The following is a 13,469-nucleotide window of genomic DNA, read 5'->3' as shown; positions in this document are numbered from 1 at the left end:
CATATACTACTTTTCTTATACCATATACTATATTCTATATCTTTTCATGTACTTTTCTTTATATTAATAAATTCAAATAATTTGTTTTAGTCACAAGAAAAAAATTACATTAGTCATCAAGTGAAAATAAAAAAAAAATAAAAAAAGAAGAATAAAGAGGAGGAAACGAAAGGAAAAAAAATCTTTTTAAAACGGTAGATGGAATATGTGATGTGAAGTTGATTTTGTTTTATTTATTTAGAAAATTACATTCTCTCATGCCCTTTTCATAGAATTTTTTTTTTTTTTTTTGGGAGGGGGGGGGGGGGGGGGGGTCAAAATTTTGAATAAGTTGTAATTATGTAATTTTTAGAAAGTAGTTGTAATCTTTTTAATTACCATTTTAAAAAGTTGTATTTGTGTGATTTTTCCTTCTTTGTTTTTTTTTTTTTTTATATAAAACACCATATGCAAATTTCTCACTCCGCCAATGTCTATATGTAGTCTATGACAAAAAATACACTCTAGTATGAATATAAAGGCTGAGTATATAGACAACCCCTGTCAGTAAATTTTATTCAGATACTTGAACTATGACATGTTTCAGTTGAGCACCTGAACATGTGATAAAAGTGTTCCTATTAGACACTCCAGCTCATTTTGGAAAAGTTTGTGCGTGTGTTCTCAAACACCTATTATGTAGATAAGTTAATCACATTAAATAAGTCTTCTCCTTTAATTTTAGACATCAACATCAAGTGGAAAAAGCGTGAAGCGTTATGGCTTATTAATGCAAATAAGTATAATTAAAGGAAGTGACATATTTTAAGTGATTAACTTATCTATGTAATGGGCGCTTGAAAACATGCATGCTTCCAAAATTTTGAATCCAAAGTGTCTAATAAAAATATTTTATTATGTGTTCAAATACTCAATTAAAACATATCATAGTTCGAGTATCTAAATAAAATTTAGTGAAAATTTTAAGGGGTTCTCAATGTATTCAGCCAACTATAAATGAAACGAGAAGTAATTAACGAAATGACAAAACAAGATTGAGAATCAGAAGACCTCCATCATAGGGTCAAAAAGTAGAAACCCACCATGGGGTATCCATTCATAATTCCACTCACTAGGCTTAAAATAAAATTGAATACACTATACCCTGACGAAATTAGGACAAAATTTCACACCCAAAATAACAATAAAGTATTTTGATTTCACAAGGTATAGTCAAAAAGTAAACCAACCCATAAAAGCCAACTCACAAACAACTCAAAAACATTCTTTCTCCCTTTAAACTAAGTACAGCTCCAGACAGAGCAGGTGAATTTTTTTGTTCTTGAGAGGACATCATCTTGCTTTTCTTCTCTCACCTTTTACCTTTCTTTTTTCCAATTTATGGATGCTACTACTCAATGGACGCAGGTGATTACAAAATTAAGTTCATTAATTACTTGCTTTTTTCTAGAAAGTTTTTGAATTTTCTTAAATTTCTTTTGGATATGAATCCTTGCTCGACCCTTTTATTCTTTTTATATAACTTTATCTTCATGAAATGATGTTCAAAAGTGAAGAATACGAGTTTCAATTTGAATTATAAAAAATAAAAATAAAATCTTCTAATTTTATGTGAATTTTCTTTTTTAAGTTCATTCTCTTTACACATGAAAGTAGTGCACTTTTTCTTAGTTCCCCCTCTACACATGATAGGAGATAAAGCATAGAATAAAAAGGTGTTCTTCGTTATTATTATGTCCACTTTTCTTCCCTTAATTTAATTCAAAGGTGAAAGTAGTTATCTATTTTATAGCCCTTTTGCACTTTTGATTTTTTTAACTAGCCTTTCTTTGTTTCTCTTTTTGTGATTGTTAATTTTCAGGATATTGGACTTGTAACATCCATGGCTGCAGAAATAGCTCAACCTAATGTTACATGTTCAAAACCATCTTCTACACTGGAGAAAAAAGTCAGACCACAAAAAGATCAAGCGGTAAATTGCCCACGGTGCAATTCAACAAATACCAAGTTTTGTTACTACAACAACTACAGTCTTACTCAACCAAGATATTTATGCAAGACTTGTAGAAGGTATGATCGAAATGTATGATCGTCTAATCTAAATTTAAATTACTAAAGAAAGCATTCCTTTAATTACTGATTATACTAGTGGCAGAACTAGTTAGCTTGTGGAAATGAGGGTTCAACAGAATCTCTAATCAGGAAAATTTTAATGTTGTAAATAGGGTAGGGTAAAATATTTTTTTTGTTATATATAAATTGCTCAATCAAAACCCGATGTCGTAGGTTCAAATCCTACGGAGTGTGATTTTTTTCTTCTGAGATCGAATTAGAATGAAATAGATTCATTCAGCAACTTTCACAAGAATCGGAATTTGACCTCCTATGCCTATGAATTAAAGAAAGGAGGAACTTTCAAAGGGGAAGATTCTAATTTAGCGGTAAAGAGGTTCAAAAATTAATTTAGATTCAAATTCTAAGTGTGACATTATAGTTTTTTTTTTTTTTTTTTTTTTTTTTTAATTCTACTTATATGAATTTTGTCTCCATCGCTGAATTATATGTCATCAACAGGTATTGGACCGAAGGTGGTACTCTAAGAAATATTCCAGTTGGAGGTGGTTCAAGGAAGAATAGGAGATGTTCATCTTCATCATCATCAATATCAACATCATCTTCCCAAAAGCTTCCTGATCTAAACCCTAATCTAAGTCTTTCTTATCAAAACCCTGATTATAAGATTAATCTTGGAAGTAACCAAGATCTTAATCTAGGTTTCCCATCTATTATACATGATCATAATAATTACTTCCATGGTGTTCCTCAGTTTCTTGAATTTCCTAAAATGGAAAGGGGCAATAGTGGAATCCATCGGTCAACTTCAACTTCAAATACTACTCCAGTTTCGGCCCTGGATCTTCTTAGGACCGGAATTGCCTCAAGAGGGTTAAGTTCATTTATCTCATCACCAGCACCGGATTTAAACACATTGTACACATCAAGTTTTTCAAGTGGCGTTCAAGACAACGGTGCAAAAATGATGTTCCCATTTGGATGCTTGAATAAACAATTTTCAGATAGAAGTGTTGAAGCTGAAAATCATAATAATGAGAGTAAGGGGCAGGAGAATAATTCAAGTGCTGGGTATTGGAATACTGGAATGTTAGGTGGAGGAGGATCCTGGTGAAAGCAATATTGTGCAAAAACCTCACTTTGTAATTCTTGTTTGTTTGTGTTTTTTTTTCGGTGTTGTAATATTATTTTTGTATCATTTGACATGCTTTGATCATTAATTTGTTTGGAATTAAGATAGAAGATAGATCTGGTTTCATTGTTTGACACTTACTATTTATCAGTGTTTCTAATGTTGGATCATAACCACGTAATCGCTGCTGAATTGTTATTTTCATTAGCTTCTGGAGATGAATTTTTTTTTTCTGTAATAAATTTGCGGATAAGATGTTTAAAGCTTTTTCTTGTTCGTTCTACTTTCTGTTGAAGACGGAATTATATAAATAAAATGCGATCTTTCTAACGGCTTAAACTTTTAAACAAGATGGCCGTACAAGTTAAACATGGTATTCGTGCAATCAAAGGTTATGGATTCAAGTCTCAATGTGTCACCCAATATTTTTAAAAAAATGCTTAGCGAATAAAAAATCAAACACACGGGGGTATTGAAAACATAATTATGTAAATAAATAAATTGTGCTCTATCTAATAACTTAATTTAGACGATATGGTCACACAACTTCAACATTCTCCTATAATAACACATATAAGTTGCTACACTTGTGCATGCTAACACTAGGCCATGCTCATAAAACTTATATACTCGGTGTATAGAATTTCTAAACAATCAATGTGGTTAAGCTATTATAACAAAATATTTATTATATCTAAGTTATCATATCAGGCTTGTTATGGATAATAACTTAGCTCCTAACCAGCTACCAAACGACTCCTAATAGATATATGATGCTATACTTTCCTGTATTAAGCCATTGCCTCACCTTCGTTTCATTATTCCTTTCTTGATAAGTAGCAGACATTTTTCAATTTTGCTAAAAACAATTGGTGGGGCAAAAAAGGACTATATCCGAGAAATGAAAAGAACAAGATGGATAATTTAATTTTATGATATTATAGATTAAGCGTGAAGAAAAAGAAAACAGAAGCCATTCCTTTTTACATGTTGCCATTATTGCTTTGAGCTGTCACTTTATTTCATCTCGTGCTTGTAATCAGTTTGTGAGGTGGACTGCACGAGTCATTCTTCGTTCTTCTGTCATAATTATAAAGGCAATACTACTTTCAGTTAGAAATATTTCACCATATATTAATAATGGTATACATAATTCTAGTATCTCAACTTAATTGGTCCAGCGTGACTCTATATTTTGTTGTGATATGTAATGTATTATAAGTAAGTCTTTTATTACCAAAAAAGATTGTAAAGGCAACAATCGGAGTCTACACCAATCTGAGTAAAGCAGTGAACTAGCTATTTAAGTTATCTTTTGAACAATTTGAAGTCCAATTCTTTCATTGGAGCGACATATAAAGTATAAACCATGTTTACTATGGAAGAAATGATTATTTGCACCCGGTATTAACATCGAATTAATTACCTTAATTATAAGAATTACAAATTAAAGTGAAAACACATATCTCCTACTTATGATTAAGTAAAAGTCTATATGCTAGCTCACGTTCAAAAGATGAAATTAATGTTGTGGATATGAGGATGTTGCATTGGGTGTGTGGCCACACGAGGAGAGATAAGATTAGAAATGAAGATATCTGAGACAAGGTGGGAGTGGCATCGGTGGAAGATAAGATGCGGGAAGTGAGACTGAGATGGTTCGGGCATGTGAAGAGGAGATGCGCAGATGCCCCGGTGCGGAGGTGTGAGAGGTTGGCTAGGATGGCTTTAGGAGAGGTAGAGGTAGGTCAAAGAAGTATTGGGGATAGGTGATAAGACAGGACATGGCGCAGTTCCAGCTTGCAGAGCACATGACCTTAGATAGAAGGTTGTAGAAAACACGGATTAGGGTAGAAGGCCAGTAGGTAGTAGAGTGTTGTCTCGCTTGCAGTTGTAATATAACTCAGGTGGTTTCTCGCACTTCAATGTTTGTTATTATCTATTGTTTCTTGTACTGCTTGTAGTTCTTTGTTCCTTTTTCATATGCTTTGACATGGCTTCTTCACTTCCGTTATTTCTTTTTCTGCCTATTTGGAGTTTCTTTTCTTGAGCCGAGGGTCTATCAGAAACAGCCTCTCTACCTCTCAAGATAGGGGTAAGGTCGGCGTACACTCGACCCTCCCCAGACTCCACGTGTGGAACTATACTGTGTGTGTTGTTGTTGTTCTAATACAATAGATGAAAATTAAGTGATCCTCCCTGAAATTAAGTGATATAGGTGTTATTGAAAGGCGGCTAAATCTCCTGGAAATAACAATATTTAACAAAGCCACTCAGCAAATTGTAGTTTTTTAAATGAATATGAGCCTACCTGCTTCAACTAACAATACCTAATCTATGTACTTTTCTTTCAGTTCCACTTCTGGTGTTATATAGGATCCTATTATCCAAACAGTTAAGGTGGCATTTGTTTGTAAAATGTTTTTGAATTTCTGCGAAGATTTTTTCTAAATATATGTTTATTAATTATTATTTTCAACAAGTTTTCTCAGGCTAAAAGGTTTTTGATGGTGTTGTTTATGAAAAACTCATCTTCGGCTCCCAAAACACTCAGTTGTTTGGTTGCTGGTCAGAGTTATGCGGGTATAAGTAATGCAGGGTTTAGTTATGCATGATTTAGTTATTCATGTATTATTAGCTATTTCATCTTCCACGCTGTATAAAATGATAAATAAATTAATTCATACCTTATACATGTTTTATTAGTTATGTGAGATTCTAAAATTGCAACCAAATACCATACTTGGTGTGCTGAATTTTATATAAAACAACTAAAAAGACTATCAAAAATGATATCAACTAGATGCTAATCTTAATATATGAATAATATCTTTCTAACCCGCAACCGAATGACACATATCTTAAAAAAAAAAAAAAAACGTTACACTTTACAAACTTTTAATTTCCTCTCCAATGAATATTTTTCAAAAAAATTCATTTTAACAAAATGCAATTGAAAAAATAGGACTAAGATACGAAACTTCATTGGTCTTCGACGTATATGGCAATAGTATCGTTCCCTCCATGTTAATATGTATGACCTATAGCAACATATTCACCTTTTGAAATTTTATAGGATGAGTTGGATAAGTATCTAATCATTCATTAAATATACAAAAAAACTACATTAGATACTTCGTGCCCATAACAAATTGAGTTTCAAATTGCTAACTTTTTAGAATCTTGAAAGTAAATTTTATCAAAGGAAATTGTACAGAGTGGGGTTGAAATATAATTAAGCAGGCAAAAGGACCTTTTTCTTAGATTAATGATGAGGCTAGGTAAGGATCTAGTCCACCTCTGCACCGATCATGCAAATAAATCCACTTTTTAACGTTTGAATTGCTTTTGACTTATTTGTTTCATTCTAATAAATCTCCTATTTTTTTTTTTTTTTAGAAAAACATCTCTGACATTTTATTGATGTATATGTGTAATATTTTTTTTTTTTTTTTTTTTTTTTTTTTTTTTTTTGCTAATGAAAGGAAATTTTATAACAGAAATAAGTAGAAAACAAAGTATGGGATAGTTCTAAATGAAGCTATCCCAAAATAGTCTGAACATTAAGTACATGGGTTAGTTCTAAATGAAGCTAACCCTAAAATGTCATTGTTTAGAAGCTGAATCAAAAAAGGTGGAGAAAAATCCCAAAAAATAGATTCTCCTATAGGTTGCTCCTCAGCTTCTTTTCCAAAGCATGCTAACTCATGTACCACTTTGTTTACCTCCCGAAATGTGTGTTGCATTGCTGCATTTCCCATTGCTACCATGAGGAGCCTGCAATCATGAAAAGTATTTACGTGAGCTTGAATGTGTGTTCCTTTTGTGAAGTGGTCTAATAATACCTAATTATCCACTTCCAAGATAAATGGAAATAGATTCTTAGTGAATGTCAATTCCAAGCCCTGAATTAGCGCTTGAATTTTTGCATGCAAGGCGGATTGGGCTGTGATTCTTGTCGCGAAGCCCTCCACCCAGTTCCCTTGTAAGTTATGAATCAGTCCCCCTGCACCTCATTCGTGCGTTTGGTTATTGAAGCTCCATCAGTGTTTAACTTACACCAAGTTAGATTGGGTTTTGTCTAGGAAACTTCCAATGTGCCTCTGTTGGATACTATTCCTCCTGCACTGTCTGTATGAGGTATGTGGTAGAACTCGAGTGCCTGGTTGTTGATTTTGTGTAAGTCATAAGTTTGTTGGGAGTTATTGAAAATATTGTTATTTCGGTTGACCCAGATGTTCCACAAGGTAATGAGAGTGAGAATACTAGTAGGTACACTATGATTAGAAGGTAAGGTAGTGGATCCAGGCTTGGTGCAAAGATGTTTAAGCCAACTTTGAAAGTCTACTTTCAATGGAGTTGGGATCCCAAAGAAATTCCATATGTCCTTGGCTTTGGGGCGGGTGATAAAGATATGGTAAAGATATTCTGATATGGGGCAATGTTTGCAAAAATTGTCTTGGATGATGTGTCAGTTGGAAAGGAGAGACGCAGTAGGAAGTTTATTGTTGGTTAGCAGCCAAAAGAAATATTTTAGTTTATTTATTGACTTAATTTTCCAGATCCAGGTGTTAGTGGCGTCAGGAGGAACGGTGTTAGTTGCAATATTGGATTAGTAAAGCTTATAGGCATCACTAATAGTGCAATTGCCCTCTTGTGATCCAATCCAGTACATCGAGACAGTGGTGTCATCAGTGAAGGGGAGATAGGTATGGTGGATTTGGGTTCTAACTTGTGGAGGAAGGTCGAATGATATAGGTTTGAGGTTCCAAGTGTTATTAAGGATGATAGAGCTTAGAGGCATAAAAGCTTTATGTGTCAGCAGAGGTCCCTCAATGATCTCTCAAAGGGTGTTAGTGGAGTGTAACCATCTATCCTTCCAAATATTAATCAAGTTACCCTTTCCTATAGACCAAGCAGTTCCTTTTGTGAAATTACTTTTTGCTTTTAGAGCTCCTGATAGTGACTCCATGATTGCGGTTGTGCAATTTATATTTTGAGAGCAAAGTTCTTGTCCAAAGGTTGTCAGGTTTGTGGTGAATTCTCCAAATGAGGTTAGTTAAGAGGGATATGTTTTCCCTGTAGCCGTGTGAATGCCAAGTCCCCCTCTAGATTTAGGTTGGGTTACCTTATCCCAATTTACCAAGTGAATTTTCCTTTTTTCTTCTGCTGAACCCCACATAAAGTTGCATTGAATGCGGTTACTATTATCTCTAGTTGAAGCAGGCAAGAGGTTCATTTGCATTACATGAATAGGAGTGGCATCTAAGACTGATTGGGTGAGAGTAGCCCTGCCAGTCATGGTAAGCAGTTTTGCTCTCCATCCTTTGAGACGAATGTTCATTCTATCAATGATGGTTTGATAGTTGGCCTTTTTAGGGTTAAGGTTCGTAATTGGAAAACGTAAGTATTTTCCAAAACTAGCTGAGGGTTTAATGTTTAATCTTGAAAAGATGTTGGAAAAGTGCCCTGGTCCACATTTTTGGAAAAATGATCTTAGATTTATTAAAATTAATCTTCTGGCATGAGCGAGTTGCTAGTAAGTTGAAACTGTTGATTATAGCATTTGCGGAGGATGAGTTAGCTTCTGCAAAGAGGACTAGGTCATCGACAAACAGAAGGTATGATAGGAGTGGCCCAGATTGACTAATTTTTATGGGGGTCCAGTTGCCTATGTCTATTTCAAGGTTGATTCTTCGAAAAAGTGCTTGCATACATATGATAAAAATATATGCTGATAGAGGGTCTCCTTGTCTGATCCCTCTAGAAGGTTCAAAGTACTCACTAGGTCTGCCATTAATCGTGATTACAGTGGTTGTAGTTGAAATGCTATTCATGATTAGGTTAATAAGCTTTATAGGGAAATTAAGGTCTAAAAGAGAATTTCTAATAAACGACCATTCTAGTCGGTCAAAAGCTTGTTCTAGGTCTATTTTTATCATCATTTTAGGCTTAGAGTTAGATTTCTTTTGGAAAGAAGGGATTTTTTCTTGTACTATAATAGCATTATTTACTGATCGCCTTCCCGGGATAAAGCTACATTGGTAGGGGCTTATAATATCATTTAGGAAAGATCTTATCCTATTGACAATAATCTTTGTAATGGTCTTGTAAATAGTGTTACAGAGGCTGATGGATCTATACTGCATAATATTTTGGGATTCTTAACATTAGGAAGTAATATTTATGTCGAGGAGGGGGGGGTAGAGGAATTTTTGAAAGCGTTGAGGCATATTTGGGTTACGGCATCTTTCGTGCCAGAATTTTTGGAAGAACATGGGATGTAAGCCGTTTGGCCCAGGCGATTTCATGGGCTTGAAAGAGTGTATCACCTTTTGGATTTCACTAAGTGTTAATTCTCTGCCTAAGATGTTGTTTTGGGCCTGGAAAAAGTGAATAGTTTGTCCGAAAGCTGAGTTGTTGGGCCTATTAGTAGCGATTAGCCCAGTAGTGTAGATCTGGTTGAAGTAGTCTAGGATGATTTCTGAATGTCATTGGGATTGTGGGTCCAGTTTCCACTTGGTCCTTGAGCCCAACAATCCTATTTTTCCTATTTCTTTGGACAGTGGAGATGTGGAAAAAACTTGTATTTGCATGCCCCTCGTTAAGCCATTGTACTCGAGATTTTGATTTCCAAAAATCTTCCTAACTTTTAAGGACATCATTATATTGACTAATGAGAGATTCTTCCAAGTTAAAGAGATACTCAGATTTATTAGAAGGGTTAATTTTTTGGAGTCCAGCTATACGGTTCAATAGAATCTTTTTTTTATGGAAAATATTACCAAAGACATTCATTTCCAGTCAATGGCAGCTCTAGTAAAATCTTCCAAATTTTTTGGGTAATTACTTCTATTGAGCCCGTGCTGGCTAACTAATTGATGGAAATCAGGGTGTCTAAGCCACATTGATTCAAATCTAAAGAAAGGCTGTGGTTTGGCCACAGGCTTGTCAGTGTTCATAATAAGGGGACAGTGGTCCGAGTGTGCACGTGGCAAGTGTGTCACTGTAGCATCCTTAAAATTTTGGGGCCAGTCCATATTAGCTAAAAATCTGTCTAGTGGTTCTAGAATAATTTGACCCTTAAGCTTTCTTTTATTAGTCCACCTGTATTTATTACCGTAAAACTTTGGTCAATCATTCCAATATTATCTAGACATTCTATAAAAGCAGAGGTTCTTTTGTTATTTATGACTTCATTGAAGTCTCCACAGAGTAGCCAAGGCAATTTATAATTCAGAGCCACTTTTTTCAGATTGTTCCAAAGAATCATTTTGTTAGCATAAATAGTACTGGCATAAACAAGAGAAAGCAGCCAAGGTTCAGAATCTTGAGTTACCTGGACGGTGACATGGATCTCCTGGTCAGTGATTGCGACTGGATCACTTAATAGTTCATCACTTTTCCACATGAGTGCAACCCACCAGAGTAACCATTAACCGCAATATCAAAAAAATCAATAAACTTCACCAGATCTAGCAGAGGTTCTTGTTTTGTCATCTTAGTTTCTAGTTGGGTTATTCCATTCAACCATTGATTTAAAGTTTCTTTGAAATTCGGGGTTATTACAGCCCCTACAATTCCATAACATCACCTTTATGTCTTCCGTTGGTGTTGCAATCGAGCTCCCTCTATAAGCCATAGACATCTCTAGATGGGTTAATAAAGGGTGTGATGGCCCTTGTTTCATCGGTATGTCCGCTTCTATTAGAGGTGGGATGATTAGAATAGCATATATGTGGTTTAGGGTGTCATACCCTATTTTAATCGGGGTCAAAATAGTTTACAATATTCGGGTAATTCCGGGGTTGATTAAAGTTAAGAGTCGCCACCTAATTATTTATGGCGAATTAGGGCACCTAGGGTTATTAAAGTAATTATCTAAAGTTGATTTGTTTTTAAAGTCACAAACCAAAATTAAGGTAAGGGTTCTATTAACTCAGAAGGTATTAGAAGATCCTCTAAGTTCCATTAATAATGGTTAATCCGACCGGACTAAAATTTAATTAGGCTAAGAAGGTTGAGTATAGACCTATATGAATGTTGGATATCAAATTGATACTTCATTGTGAAAATCCGTTGTAGCAAAGACGTGAAACATTTTCATAAGCACACAAAATTCTTTTCTGCTAAATCCAATGTAGCCTCAAGTTAGTGAAAGAAAATTCATTTGTACTCGAAGTTGATAGCCAAAAAAAGAAAGCATTTATATTTGGAATAAAACTGATTTTTGTTAGCAAAATGAGGACTGATTTATAAAAATATATTCTCTTGGCGTAAACACCTGACTCGACTCTAAGGAATAAAATTATCGGAACATGCCATTGACTGATTGCCTGCTCAAACTTATCATCCTTATCTAAGTGTCGTGTTCTATCTAAAAGGGAGTAATCGGTTATATCTAAGGCAACTCAAATGAAACTTAGTCTTAAATTGTAGCGAAATTTTTTAAGTCTCAACAAATAATCATACAAACATATGTTAGTCCCACCAAATATATAAACAAATATCGGAGAATGAAAATAAAATGGCGAAGATGATATAAAATATTAAAAGGGCATTTTTGACTTTCGCAAGAGAGATTGAGATATATTCCGTGATTTTCGGCTCAAGTAAGATTAGGCGCGAACGGTGAAGGACGATACCCGGACTCATAAGCGGTGACGTTGAGTTTCGAAGCCGAAACTCTTCGCTCCGATTTGTACATGCGAAACCAAGAAAATAAAAGACAAACCATTAGAAAAGGGACATCGCCTCTTCAAACTTTAGTAAAAAAAATAGCGAAAATGAAATAGGTAAACAAGTAATTACGCGGGGCAAGCTAATATACATCAAAGTTTGCCATATCATGGATCTAAATGGGAGTACAAAGAAAGAGAAACACAGAGCCTATGTTATTTTAATACCATGATTTTTAATGCAACTTGTTGTCAATTGCATAACCAACTATAGTAACGTGCGATATCTTCGTATCATTTGACTAACGTTGAACCTGTATGGCATGAGTTTCATACTTAGAAAACATACGGGGGGCAAATGTATAGATACGGATCAAGGGATAAGGTGCCGGCTATCAAGCTAAGTTTCGGATCCAAAGGTGAGAAAGGAGGAATGCACAGATGATTAAAACTAGAAATCATTCAAATGCACAATAGATCATGAAGGCCGAGATTTCTCATAATATAAAATGAACCAAATCAAACATAGGTTGCTATTTTATTAGTTCGAACCTACGTTTATGCATACATATCCCAAAATCCACAAGTAAACACCTACCGATTTGTAAAATAAATTGACAAGCCTCATTGTTCATGTTATCACACTTATAAGCGTAGACATAGTCAAACATAACACCCTTTAATCGTATTTATGAATCACCGAGTGTATCGCAAACGAGACTCAGACCGAATGGGCTTACACTTAGCCAAACCACAATCAAAATAGCACAATCAGAATATGATATGTGTTGTTTAATCAAGTTAACCTAATGCACCCATGACTAAGCAAAATTCGTGATAAGTCATACCTAATACCTAATAAACCAAAAAGCGTCCAATAAGAACAAGATTCCAGCTAACAGAACTTCAACTAACATAATTTCACAGGACGATAAACACAAATAGCATCAGATTGTACCTGCTCGTGGTGCAGTGAAGTGAGGTCGTCAAGGTCTCGAATCTACTCTCGTATTGACCGATTTGAAACTCAAGTCAAAAGAAAAATTAAAGTCTTTGACGTAGTTAAAGTTCTTTTGCCGAATAGCGACGAAAGTCGTGCGAATTATGAAAACTCAACTCTTCAATACAAATCTCATAACAAAGTATTTTCTGATTTGAAAATGTTTAGGCCCAGATTTTTTGAAAAACGAAAGGAACTCAAGACTTTAGAAAATACCCATCTCTCCCCAATTCGTGTTCTTTTTTTTTTTTGGCTAGGACTATGTCTATATTTATAGTAGATAAAACTAGGGTTTGTCACTCATTTTTGGGCGGGATTTGAAATTGAATTCAAAATTGAGTCAAATGGCCGTTCGAATCTGAACGTTTAAGTGCTTTCACGTGGTTGATTCAAGCCCTACTCAAAGTGATTCGACCTTCTCTGGTCTTTGAGGGGTTTTAACTCATTTGAAAGCGGAAAAAGGAATGCTCTTCTCTGTCAATCAACAGAGAACCAGATAAGGAGACTTGTTATACGGAAATGGGGAGGCACAAATCTGGAACGTAAAAAGGGGACTAAACTTTTGCCTAAAACGGATGAAGGAGAG

General features: G+C 34.7%; 1 protein-coding gene across 2 annotated transcripts; it reads left to right on the top strand.

The window, feature by feature from the left end:
- Nucleotides 1–1,142: 1,142 nt before the first annotated feature.
- LOC132053505 (dof zinc finger protein DOF2.5-like) lies at nt 1,143–3,409 on the top strand. Of its 2 annotated transcripts, none has more exons than XM_059445566.1 (3): nt 1,143–1,407; nt 1,862–2,070; nt 2,575–3,409. In XM_059445566.1, the coding sequence occupies exons 1-3, from the start codon at nt 1,381–1,383 to the stop codon at nt 3,185–3,187; spliced, it is 849 nt and encodes a 282-aa protein (XP_059301549.1). In that variant the 5' UTR covers nt 1,143–1,380; the 3' UTR covers nt 3,188–3,409. The 2 variants fall into 2 exon arrangements, with proteins under 2 accessions (XP_059301549.1, XP_059301551.1); XM_059445568.1 differs by lacking the exon at nt 1,143–1,407 and adding an exon at nt 1,429–1,715.
- Nucleotides 3,410–13,469: the final 10,060 nt, after the last annotated feature.

Source organism: Lycium ferocissimum, chromosome 4 (assembly GCF_029784015.1).
Source record: "Lycium ferocissimum isolate CSIRO_LF1 chromosome 4, AGI_CSIRO_Lferr_CH_V1, whole genome shotgun sequence".
Classification (NCBI taxonomy): Eukaryota; Viridiplantae; Streptophyta; class Magnoliopsida; order Solanales; family Solanaceae; genus Lycium; species Lycium ferocissimum.
Note: the sequence above shows the minus strand (reverse complement) of the source record. Positions and strands in the feature narration are given on the sequence as shown.